Genomic DNA, 13,842 nt, shown 5'->3' on the forward strand with positions numbered 1-13,842 from the left:
CCAATGCAAAATTCACAAAAGGAAAAATGTTACATTGGACTTCACCAAAATTAAAAACTTCTACTCTGCAATATCTTGTTAAAAGTTTAAAGAACAAGTAACGAGGTTGGAGAAAATACTTGCAAACCACATATCCAACAAAGGACTAATATAGAGAATATACCTAGAACTCTCCAAACTCAACAGAAAAAAAAATCCAATTAGAAAAAGGACAAAAGACATGAAGAAACATTTCATCAGTGGGATATAGAAATGAAAAATATGCACATAAAAATATCCTCAGTATCATTAGCCATTAGGGAAATGCAAAATAAAACCTCACTAGATACAGGCCAGCATCACTAAAATAAAAAAGAGTGATAATACCAAATGCTGATGAGGATGCAGAGAAACTGAATCACTCCATACATTGCTGGTAGGAATTTAAAATGGTATAGCCACTCTAGAAAAGTTGGGCAAGTTCTTAAAAAACTATATATACAATAACCACACAATCCAGTAATTGCACTCCTGGGCATTTATCCCAGACAAATTAACACTTATGTTCACAAAAAACCTATGCACAAATCTTTATAGCACTTGTATTTGTAATAGCCAAAAACTATAAACAACCTAGATGCCTTTAACAGGTTAGTGGTTAAACAAATCCATACTCTGAAATCCACTCAAAAATAAGCTGAGTAGATAAACTACGAATACAGGTAACAACATGAATAAATTTCCAGAGAATTATGAGTGGGAAAAAAATACTAACAGAAAAGGTGGCATACTATATGAGATTCCATTTATATAACATTCTTGAAAAGCCAAAATCACAGAAATAAAGAAAAGATGAGTGGGTCTCTGAGACTGAGGGGAGAGAAGGAAGTGGGTGTGGCTATAAAAGGACTGTATGATGAAATGTTCTGTATCTTGACCGTGTCAATGTCAACATCCTGGTTGTGATACTGTGCTGTTTTGCAAGATGTTACCACTGGGGAAACTGAGTAAAGAGTATATAGGATGTCTCTGCATTATCTCTTACAACTGTGACTAAACTGACAGTTTAATAAAAAAGTTTGATTTAAAATTTACTAAAACTATCAGGCAGATTAATTTTCTTAAATTCAATAACATGATATTCACAAGAGACAAAACTAAAATAAAAACACAAAAATGTAGGGGAAGGGAGAATTTTAAAAATCAGCCAAAATTAGCTGAGCCCCCCAAACAACCAGTATAGGTACAGTAATATCAAACAGTAGTATATAATACAAAAAGCATGCCTACAGTCACTACACAGAGTAAAAGTTTCTCAATTCAACAGAAAAATAAAATAAAGTTAAACGTTCATGTACTAGTAACAATTTAAAATATACTTTAAAAATTGGCCTGGTTTATCTCTCCATACCATGTCCCCCCCCTTTCTTGCAGAGTGCACAAAAACTTTACTCTCTAAAACAATAAAAAGAAAAAAAAATTGACAGAACTACACAGAAAAAACCACTCTAGTACTCTGCTCTCGGCCCTGGCTGGTGTGGATTGAGTGCTGGCCTGTGGACTGAAAGGTAGCTGGTTTAATTCCCAGTCAGGGCATATGCCTGGGTTGTGGGCCAAGTCCCCAGCTGGGGGCGTGAGAGAAGCAACTGATTGGTGTTTCTCTCACACATCATGTTTCTCGCCCCCTCTTTCTCACTTTCTCCTCTCTCTAAAAATAAATAAATAAAATCTTTAAAAAAAAGATTACACTCTGCTCTCTAAAAATATAAAGATATATGACTTGACAAAAGAATTAACAACCCAAACCACTGTATATAAATTTTCACACCAACACTTAGAAAGTACACATTCTCTTCAAGTACAAACAAAAATTATAAAACTGACACAGTTTTAATACGTTCCAAAGGACTGATATACAGATCATGTTGCCTCACCACAACACAATTATACATCAAAAACTAAAGAAATTCCTCTGTTTGAACATAAAACTTTCAAATAAATGATAAAGAATTCACAGAAGAAAAGAGAAAAATATTCACAAGTGAAAATAATGCACACCAAAACTTGTGTGATGCAGGAAAAGCAATACACAGAAACTCCTGGTCTCAAATGCCTATGTTAAAATTTAGAAAATAAGCAAGGTGCCCAACTTAAGAAATCAAGAAAAGAATAGAAATAAACCCAAAGGAAGTATAAGGAAAAACATGAGCAGAAATTAATAAAATGGAGAAGGATACATTTAAGAGCATGTAAGATAAAAACGTGATTCTTTGAAGTCTTTAAAAATTGGCAAGCTTTTAGCTTTCAACACAGATCAAGGAAAAGAAGGCTTTTTTAAAAAGATAAAAGGGACGTTAACTACAGTTACCACAAAATTAGAGATTAACAAATTAATGCCATAAATTCAAGAACACAGATGAAATGGACATCTATAAAAATATAGCCTACTAAAACCACTTTGAAAATTGAAAATACAAACAATCCTACAACCAAAGCAATTGAAACAATTGTTAAGAAGTGTCCCACAAAGAAAACACAATTTTACAAGGGAGTTACACCAAACACTTAAACAGATCATTCTAATCTTACATCAACTCCAGAAGAGGAAAATATTATTTTTTAAATTGTAAGTCAATTATTACAATTAGAGGCAGAAACCCTGAATTATCCTCAAACTGAGTCTAATTAAAAAAAAAAAAAAGAGAGATCAGGGTTGACTTTATACTTGAAATATAAGGCTGATTTAAATATTAGAAAATCAATCAATGTATTTTACCGTGTTAACAGATTACAGAAGAAAAACATTAACAGGTTACAGAATAAAAGCATGATCCTCTCAAAAGATGCAGAAAAGGCTTCTGATAAAATTCAAAATCCATTTTTTTAAAAATTAGCAAACAAGTAATAGAAAGGAACGTCCTTAACCTGAAAAGATTATCTATAATAAACCTACAGCAAGCATCATACTTAACTGTGAAACTTTGAAAGCATTTCCTTTAAAATCAGGAACAAGATCAGGATGCCCCATCACCGCTTCTATTCAACATTGTACTGGAGATCCTAGCCAGCACATTAAGACAAGAAAAAAAAGAAAGAAAGAAAAAGCATAAGAATTGGAAAGGAGGAAACAAAGAGGTCATTATACACAGATAGGTCTGTCAACACAGAAATCCAAAAGAATTCTATAGCAAACTTATCATAATTAGGAGTATAGCAAGATTATTATACAAAGTCAAATTTTACTTCTATAGACCAATAAGATAGAAAATATAATTATCAAAAAATACCATTTGATTTGATACAAACATTAGGTACCTAGAAATAAATCTAACAAAATATATGCAATAGCTTAGTTGAAGAAAACTGTAAAACTTTATTGAGAGACATTGTAAAAGACCTACATAAATGGACATTACAATGTCCATGGTTAAAAAAAATAACAAAAAGTTAATTTTCTCCAATGCATTTCCCTTCAAAATCCCAACAGGCTGGGTGTGTGTGTGTGTGTGTGTGTCTACATAACTTCAAAAGATGACTCTAAAATTATATGGAGAAGCTAATAGACAAGAAGCTCCTTGAAGAACTACAATGCAGGAGGACTTGGACTACTCCCCTATCTCCTAATGACTGACTAGACTGTTTCAAACAAATCCTCCCTGTGAAAAACTAAAAACTGAATATAAAACATCTGTTTGAAGGCACGAACTACTACAAAGGCAGCAAGGACCCAAGAGGCCATGAACTGTGGAAGTAAGGGAAGCCTAGAACATTGGATGCCTCTTTTCTCCTGGAGATATTTGCCAGTGGGAAAAGGGCAAGGTCAAGCAGAACTCTGAATAGGCTTACAGGGCTGGGGAAATGAGAAGTCACTTGCAACCTATAACCTGTAAGAATTGATATCTGGGATATATTATGAACTCATACAAATAAGTATGAAAAAGACAGATGGCCCAATATAAAAATGGGTAAAACACTTGGCAAGCCAGATCACAAAAGCTATCCAAATGGCCAATAAGTATATTAAAAGGGGTTCAATATCATTACTTACTAGGGGAATATGGGAATACAAATTAAAACTACTAAATATTCACCAAAATGTCTAAAATTAAGAGTAGACAAGAAAGGACAGGGAGTAGCTGCAACTCAGTTAATTTTGCTAGCAGAAGGCAATGAACAAACTACAACATGCAGGATACTCAGAAAGGAAGGAAGGAATGGGGGGAGGAACGGAGGGAGGATGAAACTCTTACAAATTAAAAACTTAATTACTGAAATGAGCTCTATAGAAAAGTTCAAAGACAACGTCAAGGAACTCTTTCAGAGTGTAATAAACAAATAAAGTTTCAATTTAGGAAGTCCAACATTTACCTGTCAAGAGTTTGAGAGAAAGCAGAAAAGGAGGGAAGAAATTATCACAGAAGATAATTTCCTAGACCTGAAGAGTCTTCGAACTGAAAAAGTACCCACCAGAAGAAATGAAAAAGCCTACAACCTAACACATTTAACAAACCAAAGGTAAAGAGTGATCACCATAAAGACTGTAAAAGAGGTTACTACAAAAGGATAACCACCAGATTTGCAATGGACCTCTATTAGCAACACTGGGTGCTTTAAACTGCAGGAGCAGAGCTTTCAAAGTTCAGAGGGAAAAATTATATTATCAAGTTAAAATTCTATGTCTAAACTTTCAATCAGAAACAAAGGCAAGCCATTTTCAAACATTCCAAAAATTACAAAGTTTATCACCAGCATACCCTTCCTAAAACAATACTTGTGATTTTATTCCAGTAAAATAAAAATGGAATTAAAAAAAAAAAGATGTGGGATCCAAATAACAGCCCTAACCCAGGAGTGTAAAGTAATCCAAAGGATGACAGCTGTATTAGCACATCTAGAAAGCAAGCTGCCCAAATTAGAAAAGGAAAGTTGAGAGCTCCAGAAAGTCTACCTTCAAGAAAAACTGAATGGCTACAAGATGAAAACACATTGTCATAGCAAATTTAAAAAATAATATCCATGAGCTCTCCTCACTCAAAGAGGAGTTTGTTATATTTTTCCTTTAAGGAGCACAGGTTTAGTAACAATTTCCTCTACAGCTCCACATTACTTAGTTCTACAGTGACTAATATATTACAAAGGCTGGTTATTAGTACTCAATTTCTAGAGTCTCCTTTAGAAGCACAGAGAAGTATAGAAGAGTTATACACTGTAATATAAATGATATAAATCTTGACAATGAAATAGAAAATTAAGGCTGGAAGGAAAGGAAGTGTGAAGGAGGGGAAACAAAGAAAAATATATGGGTGCTAAGTGCTTGGAACTGAAGAGTTACTGTCTAAAACTGATAGGCCAAGAAACAGAAATTTAACTATTGCAAAAAATTAAGAATAATCAATATCAGAATAGAAAAAAAAATATAAGAACAGAATTAGAAACAAGTGAAAAACATAATGACCTAAACTTTATATCTACTAGAAAGTCAAGCAATAGATGCTATTTAGCGTTAAAAGAAAAATCAAAATACAGAAAGATGTTGGTATTTTTGAGTTTGGGAATTAACCTAAAAGTTTTTAAAAAACAAAAACAATTTAAGGCACTTACATCAGGAGTGGGACTTAGTTGGGGAGGAAGGACTTTTACTTTTAGGCCTTTTCTGCACTGATTGCACAAGGATTGCTCTCATTTAAAAAAATTAGAAATGGAAATAAGAGAATGCGAAGTATTATTAAAAGTTGTTCAATATCATAGTCAATATTAATGCAAATACCAAAAAGTACATACACATTCTGTGACATAACAAAGATTTGCTGTTACTGACCTATATGGATAAACAGATGGAGAGCTCTGAATGTCTGTTAGTTTTATATTGTTCTCTGCAGAGTAAACAAAATAAAACAAACAAAAAACTCAAAAAAGCATTTTTCAAAACAGTCTAGGAAAAGGCCACATTACTAGGGGTTCAAAATGAACATTCATAGAAAATATTTTGGTCTATGATACAAATTGATTCCGCGTAACACTTTTACTTCAATTCACCTTTCCAATTCCTTATGTTGAGGTGCCTCGATAAACATACTGTCAAGACAATTCAATGGGAAAAGAATTGTCTTTAAAAAAAAAGTAGTGCTGGGAAAATAATCCCTACTTTACACCGTAAACAAAAATTAATTCAAAATGGATCAATAACCTAAATGTAAAAGCTAAAACTATAAATATGATCCCTTAGATGAAAACAGGCATGAATCTTTATGACTGGATTATGCAATGGTTTCTTAGATTTGACATCAAAAGCAACAAGAGGAAAAGTTAAAAACTCCATCAAAATTGAAAACTTTTGTGCTTCAAAATATACTATCAAGAAAGTAAAAAAGACAGTCTAAAAAAGGAAGGAAATATGTGCACAACATGTATCTGATAAAGAATTTGCATCTAGAATAAAGAACTTAAAATTAATTTAAAAAATTTTTAAATGGGCAAAAGGTTTGAACAGACATTTCTCTAAAGATAAACAAATGGCCAATAACCATATAAAAAGATGCTCAATATCATTAATCATCAGGGAAGTGCAAATCAAAACCACAATGAGATATCGCTTCACACTCATGCAATCCAAGAGATATGGAAAACTTAGCCCTTTATATACTGCTGGTAGGAATGTAAAATGGTGCAGCAGTTTTATAAAACAGTATGGGATTTCCTCAAAAGCTTACACACAGAGCTATCACATGACCCAGAATACTACTCCTAGATAACTACCCAAGAGAATTAAAAACATGTGTCCAGTCCTGGCCAGGCAGCTCAGTTGGTTACAGCATCATCCCAATACACCAAGGTTATGGGTTCCATCCCCGGTCAGGGCACATACAAGAGTCAATTAAGGAATGCATAAATAAGTTAAACAACAAATCAATGTCCCTGTCTCTGTTTCTCTCTCTTCTCCCCTTCCTCTCTAAAATCAGTAAATAAAAATTAAAAATTTAAAATTTAAAAATAAAATATAAAGTCCTGGCCAGTGTGGCTCAGTTGGGTGGAGAGTCATCCCGCAGACCAGAAGGTCCTCCATTCCCAGTCAGGGCACATACAAGAAGACAACCAACAGATGTTTCTCTCTCCCCTACCTCTTCTCTAAAAGCAATCAAAAAATGTCCGTGGGTAAGGATAAGATAAAAATAATAAAAATATTATGTCCACACAAAACTTACACATTTATAGATGCATATTCATACTAATCAAAAAGTAGAAACAACCCAAATGTACATAAATTCATGAATGGATAAACAAAATGCTGTGGAATATTACTTGGCCATAAAAAGGAATAAAGCACTGATACATGCTACAACATGAATGAACCTAGGAAAGGCTGTGTTAAATGAAAGAAGCCAGACACAAAAGGCCATGTGTACGATTCTATTTCTATGAAATGTGCAGAACAGGCAAATCCGAAGAGACAGAAAGTAGATTAGTGAAAACTGAGTGCTGGGGGAAAGAGGGTACAGGGAGTCACTGCTAACAGTTACAGGATTTCTTTGGGGATGATGAAAATATTCTGGAATCAGATGGTGCACACTTTGTGAAGAGACCAAATCACTGAATTGAATACTTTAAAGGCTGAATGTTATGGTATGTAAATTACATCTCAATTTAAAAAAATTTTTTTAAAAAGACTAAGATCCAATCCAAAAAAAACAAAGGCAAAAATGCTGAGAAAAGAGAAATATCTGAAGGATGTTATACCTAGAAAAATGTTGGCTTTAACAAAAAAGACATTCATGTTTATCAAAGGTAGGTACAGCCTAAGGAGCAAACAAATGTAAAATGTACCTGTGATAAGTAAGAACATCTGACTAACTATTAGGAATTATCTACTTCACTTTAATTTAAATACAGTTGATCCTTGAATAATGCAAGTTTGAACTGTACAGGTCAACTTACATACAGATTTTTTTTCAAAAAATACAGTTGGCCCTTCATATCCATGGGTTTCACATCTGTGGATTCAACCAACCACAGATCAAAAACAGTATTTTCAGATAAGATGACTCTAATGCTGTGGTGCCTATGTAAACAAACCAAAATCTAAGTCAACTAGGGTTTAAGCCACATCTGGTCAATAATTTCCTTAGCTTTGCTTCTGCCTCTTCTAAGTTTTCCCCTAGCTCCTATCAACTGAGTGCTCCTAACCACTTCTGGTTTGGTGCTGCCCAATTCAAACTGATTTTTTGCTCAAATAAATTCCTAAAATGTTAATGCCTCAGTTTATCTTTTAATACCACTGTTAGCCTTGAATCACATGGTATATTCTGTGACGTCTACTAATATATAGTAGACTATTTCCCTGCCCAGTAGTTAGGGGGTAGAAGGGTTGGGAATCTCTAACTTCAAATTCCCCCTTAACTTCCCATTCTCTCTCTGCAACCCAGTAGCACCTGAAGCTACCAGGATAGTGAGTTCTGCTAGGTGTAAAAAACCAAACACTCAAGCCTTCTAGAAAGAAAATCTTCTGTTAAAAAATTAGTTAATTCTCCTAATTTAAAAGATCTTCTCTTAAATTAATCAGTACCTACTGTTAAATTAAACAAGGAGCTCATTAAACTGAAGTGGCTCAAATGCAGCATTAAGCACCTACAGTAGTAAACCAAAATCTAAGACTATGATTACCTACAGGCTACGAAAGCAAGCCTAAGGACAACAATCACAAACAGCCAACTAGGGTTTAAGCTACAGTCAGGCAATAATTTCCTGACTTTGTTTTCACTTTTTCTCTATAAAAACTTTTTTTTTCCAGCTTGTAACCACTACCCAATTTGCATTGAGTTTTGCTCCAATTCCTAAAATGTTTATATGCCTTAGTTTATCTTTTATCACTTCTGGTGTCAGATGCAGGACCCAAAGGAGACCCCCCCCCCAACAGCCCCCTAAAGCAACAAGCAACCTGGTGATGGTAGTGAGCCTACTGAGCCTAGTGAATCCACTGCTTTCCTGATGTAGCTGGAAGTCACAGGTAAGTACCTCTCAAATCTGAACTCCACAGTTTTTGTATTTAAATGAGTTCTTCAAATTTATTTGAGTATTTCTGTCTCATGACTGGGTCTGGGGTTGGCAGAATTAAAAGAAACTAGACTGGGTCTAGGGTTGGGCAGGATCCAACGTAACATGGACTGGATTCAGGGCAACGCCTTGGGAAGGAAAAAAAAAAGAGTATCTCTGAGCCCAAACAATCTGGGACTCCTCCATCTGGGACCCCCGGCTAATTCTATGTATAAAAATTATGGGTCCGGTACCCGTGTATTTCTTTCCTTTTAAAAAAAATTTATGTACTGAATTTAGAGAGAGAAAAGAAGGGAGAAGCAGAGGAAAGAAAAGAAAGAAACCATCAATTTGTTGTTCCACTTATTTATGCATACATTGATTGATTCTTGCACATGCCCTGACCGGGGATCAAACCTGCAATCTTTGGCATACTGAATGACACTCTGAACAACTGTGCTATGCGGCCTGTATATTTCTGAATCAGTGGCTAAACCTTACCAAAAGTAATCCTGAATTACAGTGGCCACAGTAGGGAACTTTTAACCAAGATGAGCTTACCATTTATGAGATGCTCTAGAAAAAAGGGTCCTGAAGTACCCTAAAACAATGAAATGTATTTTTATTGGTATGCAGAAACTTCAAAGAAACTAAATGAATCAAAAACTGCTGCTCTAAAAGATTCTTTACAAAAGGCAAATGGAAAACTTAAGCAACGAGCTGACTAATTTGACCCTGACTGCTGGGACTGAGCCTTTGCTTTACCCTTTCCCTAAATATTACGAACCTGCTAATCCTTCAATTGCCTTTTCACTCTGAAGATGAGGTAGAGATTAAACAAATACCTTGTAAAGTGAGGCCCTTCAGGATGCTTCTCACATCAATGTTTCCCTCCCCTCCACTCTCAAAATCAAGAAAAACATATCCTCGAGTGAGGATTTAGAAAAAAAAACTTTTTAATAAAGTGAGGCCCTCTGCCGAGTTTGGAATAGCAACTTCTCCATGGTCAAAGACTGAACTTAGGGCCATCATCAGAGATTTTCCAATCCCTAAAGAGAATCCTCAAAAACTTTATAAGGAATTTAGAATTCTAATTAGAATTTACAATCTGGAACTCCCAAATCTCTACCAATTTATCCATGTAACATTAGGACCTGGCCACATGGGAAGATCCCAAGAGCAATGTTAAAGATCCACATACTAGTTGCTCTGCCAGGGATAGCCCAAAACACGCCAGAAAAATAGCCCAAGGCCTACTTGAAAGTACTGATTAGGTATTTCTTCAAAAGACTGATTGGTTTATCATTCAATCTTCCAACAAAAAAAGGATGAACCATTTTCAGACTATAACACAAGATTGGAAACACTTTGTGAAACATTTCTGGGCTTTTTTCATTAAACACAAGCAGAGAAAAAGCCCTATTCCTGACTTCCTTATTCATTAGCAGGCTCCAGTCCAAACTAGGTAGTAGCCTAGTAAAGAGACCTAAGCTGGGAAGCTGCTCCTCTTGCTGAGTTAGCTGAGCATTTTGAAAGAACTTTGTAGCAAGGTAAAAATCTTAAAGCCAATAAACAGCTCAACCTCCACTCAGGAATACTGTGCCTGAAATGTCTGCCTTTATTGTAAACAACCATGGCACCGGAAAAGGGAATGCCCCCTACTGAACCCTTCATTTAATAGACTTCCACCTTTGCCAGACTGTTCCTACATCAGAAGATCTTTAAAAATTTGATTACAAAAATAATAATCATTTATGGGGCTCCGAGGGATTTTTTGGAAAGTTGCTCCCCATGATACCTCTAAATGAGAAGGGCAAAACTAGGATAAAAATTAATAATGAGAATTCAAGATGGAGGCACAGGTAGAAACCCTTAGCTTTCTTGCACAACCTAAAGGAGGGTAACAACCAATCTAAAATCAATAAACAACCAGAAGTGCCAGAAAATCAAACTGCATGGAACTCTGACAACCAAGGAATGAAAGAAACAGTCAACCAGACTAACCAGACTGGTAAGACAGGCGGACAGAAATAATTCACAGCAAGGCAGCAGAAGGGGCTGGCAGGGCTGGCTGAACAGGAAACTGAGACACAGAGCTGACTGTAGACTCTGGTGGGGGTTGCCTCACTATAGGAGGTGGGAGAAACTCCCAGTCTCACAGGAGATCATTGAAAAGTGGGGCTAGAGACAGCAGGTGAGCTGCACTGTTGTCTCTCTGGCCCCTCCCGCACAGGCAGTGCAGCGAGGAGGGCTGCCCTGCACAGGTGAATACCTAAGGCCCCACCCCCTTACAACTTAACAGGTGCGCGGAGACAAAGAAATATGGCCCAAATGAAAGAACAGAGCAAAACTTCAGAAAGAGAGCTGATCAATGAGGAGATAGCCAACCCAAAGAGGAACACACCAAGTCACATCATCATTAAGTTACTCAAGATTAAAGATAAAGAGAAAAATCTTGCAGTAAGAGGAAAGGAGACAGTTACCTACAAAGGAGTGCCCATATGACTGTCAGCTGATTTCTCAAAAGAAACCTTGCAGGCAAGAAGGGGCTGGAAAGAAGTATTCCAAGTCATGAAAGGCCAGGACCTACATCCAAGAATACTCTATCCAGCAAAACTTTTGTTTAGAATGGAAAGACAGATAAAGTGCTTCCATGATAAGATCAAGTTAAAGGAGTTCATCATCACCAAGCTCTTATTATGTGAAATATTAAATATCTAAGAACATTGGAAGTATGAACAGTAAAATGTCAACAAAATCACAATGATCAACAACTGAACCTAAAAAAAAAAAGAAAAACAACAAAAACAAAAACTAAGCAAACAACTAGAACAGGAACAGAATCAGAGAAATGGAGATTACATGGAGCATTATCAGTGAGGAGGGGGAGGGGAGGAATAGGGGGGAAAAGGTACAGGGAAGAAGCATAATTGGTAGGCATAAAATGGACAGGGAGAGGTCAAAAATGATATAGGAAACAGAACTCAAGAACTTATTATGTACAACCCATGGGCATGAACCAAGGTGGGGGGAATGCTGGAGGGTTAGGGGGGTACAGGGTGGAGGGGGGGCAAAGGGGAAAAATGGGAAAACTAAGAGCATAATCAATAAAATATACTAAAAATAATAATAATAATAATAATAATGAATTCCATACCATATTGGTGGATACCAGAGCCGCTTTATCTACTTTCATAAAATAGCAAATCTCTACGAGTAAAGGTAATATGTCTGTAGTGGAAGTTTCTAACCAAATTCAAAGGGTACCTGTGTCGGGAGGCTGCCAAAATGCAGAGACAAAGAAATATGGCCCAAATGAAAGAACCAATCAAAATTCCAGAAAAAGAACTAAACAAAAGGAAGAGAAGCAATCTATCAGATGCAGAGTTCAAAACACTGGTTATAAGGATGCTCAAGGAAATTACTGAAGACCATAACAGCATAAAAAAGATACAGACAGAAACAAAGGATTCACTAATTGAAATAGGGAACAATTATGAAGGAAATTAACAGTAGATAGGATGAAGCCAAAAATCAAATCAATTACTGGGAACATAAGGGAGCAAAAACAACCAATCAGAACAACAAGAAGAAAAAAAGAATCCAAAAATACGAGGATAGTATAAGCAGCCTCTGGGACAACTTCAAGTGTTCCAACATTTGCCAGAAGGAGAGAAAGAGCAAGAAACTGGAAAACTATTTGAAAGAAAACTTCCCTAATTTGGTGAAGGAAATACGTACAATCCAGGAAGCACAGAGTCCCAAACAAGACAGATGCAAAAAAGACCCACTCCATGACACATCACTATTAAAATGCCAAAGGTTAAAGATAAAGAAAGAATCTTAAAAACAGCAAGAGAAAAGCAGTTAGTAACCTGCAAGAGTTCCCATAAGACTGTCAGCTGATTTCTCAAAAGAAACTTTGCAGGTTAGAAAGGATTGGCAAAAAGTATTCAAAGTGATGAAAACCAAGGACCTACAACCTAGATTAGTCTATCCAACAAAGCTATCATTTAGAATGGAAGCACAAATAAAGTGCTTCCCAGACAAGGTAAAGCTAAAGGAGTTCATCATCACCAAACCATTATTATTACATGAAATGTTGAAGAGACTTAAACTATGATCATTAAAATGGCAATAAATACGTAACTATCATCAACTGAATCTAAAAAAACAAACTAAGCAAACAAGAAGCACAGAAACAGAATCATAGATATGAAGAACACTGGGATGCTGGTCATTAAGGAGGAGGATCTGGGAGAATGGGAGAAAAGGTGAAGGAATTAAGTAGTACAGATTGGTAGTTACAGAACAGGCAGGGGGGTGTTAAGAGCAAGTACAGGAAATGGAGTTGCCAAAGAACTTACATGCATGACTGAGGAACATGAACAAAGGAGGAGGGATTACCGGAGGGAGTGGGGGATGCTGGGTAGAGGGGGGCGCAAAGGGGGAAAAATTGGGACAACTGTAATAAAATAATCAATTGAAAAAAAAAAACCCCAAAACAATAGCAAAGAGTACCTGTGTCTAAACCAGTCCAGATCACACTAGGGCCATTTTGGGGAAACATACTTTCCATCTATGTTACTCAGCTCCAATAAAGCTGTTAGGACAAGATTTGCTTTCTAAATTGAGGAGTCATATAAAATTTAACTCAGAAGAAGAAATGATCTTAGAATTTCCTAACTCTCCTGAACCTGAGCTGCTCTGCAGCTCTGCAAGCAGGAACTGATGAAATTGACAAAGTCTGGAAGTCCCCTTCTCTCAGAAGTATCTAAATGCCTATGGGCTTATTACAAAGGTAAAATTAAGAGCTCCAAACCCATAAAAATACAA

The 13,842-nt window shown here is 35.9% G+C and overlaps 1 protein-coding gene across 7 annotated transcripts in view; it reads right to left on the bottom strand.

Moving 5' to 3' along the window:
• PIAS2 (protein inhibitor of activated STAT 2) overlaps positions 1 to 13,842 on the bottom strand; it is a 74,107-nt gene that overhangs the window by 53,936 nt on the left and 6,329 nt on the right. For 5 of the 7 annotated variants that reach the window (XM_053913345.2, XM_053913342.2, XM_045187965.2 and 2 more), the window contains one exon: positions 2,952 to 3,039. The exons of the other annotated variants lie outside the window; for them this stretch is intronic. In XM_053913345.2, coding sequence (XP_053769320.1) covers positions 2,952 to 2,970 — 19 coding nt within the window. In that variant the 5' untranslated portion in view covers positions 2,971 to 3,039. Of the gene's footprint in view, positions 1 to 2,951; positions 3,040 to 13,842 lie in introns of those variants that run through there. 7 annotated transcript variants of the gene reach the window in all.

Source organism: Desmodus rotundus, chromosome 10 (assembly GCF_022682495.2).
Source record: "Desmodus rotundus isolate HL8 chromosome 10, HLdesRot8A.1, whole genome shotgun sequence".
Lineage (NCBI taxonomy): Eukaryota > Metazoa > Chordata > Mammalia > Chiroptera > Phyllostomidae > Desmodus > Desmodus rotundus.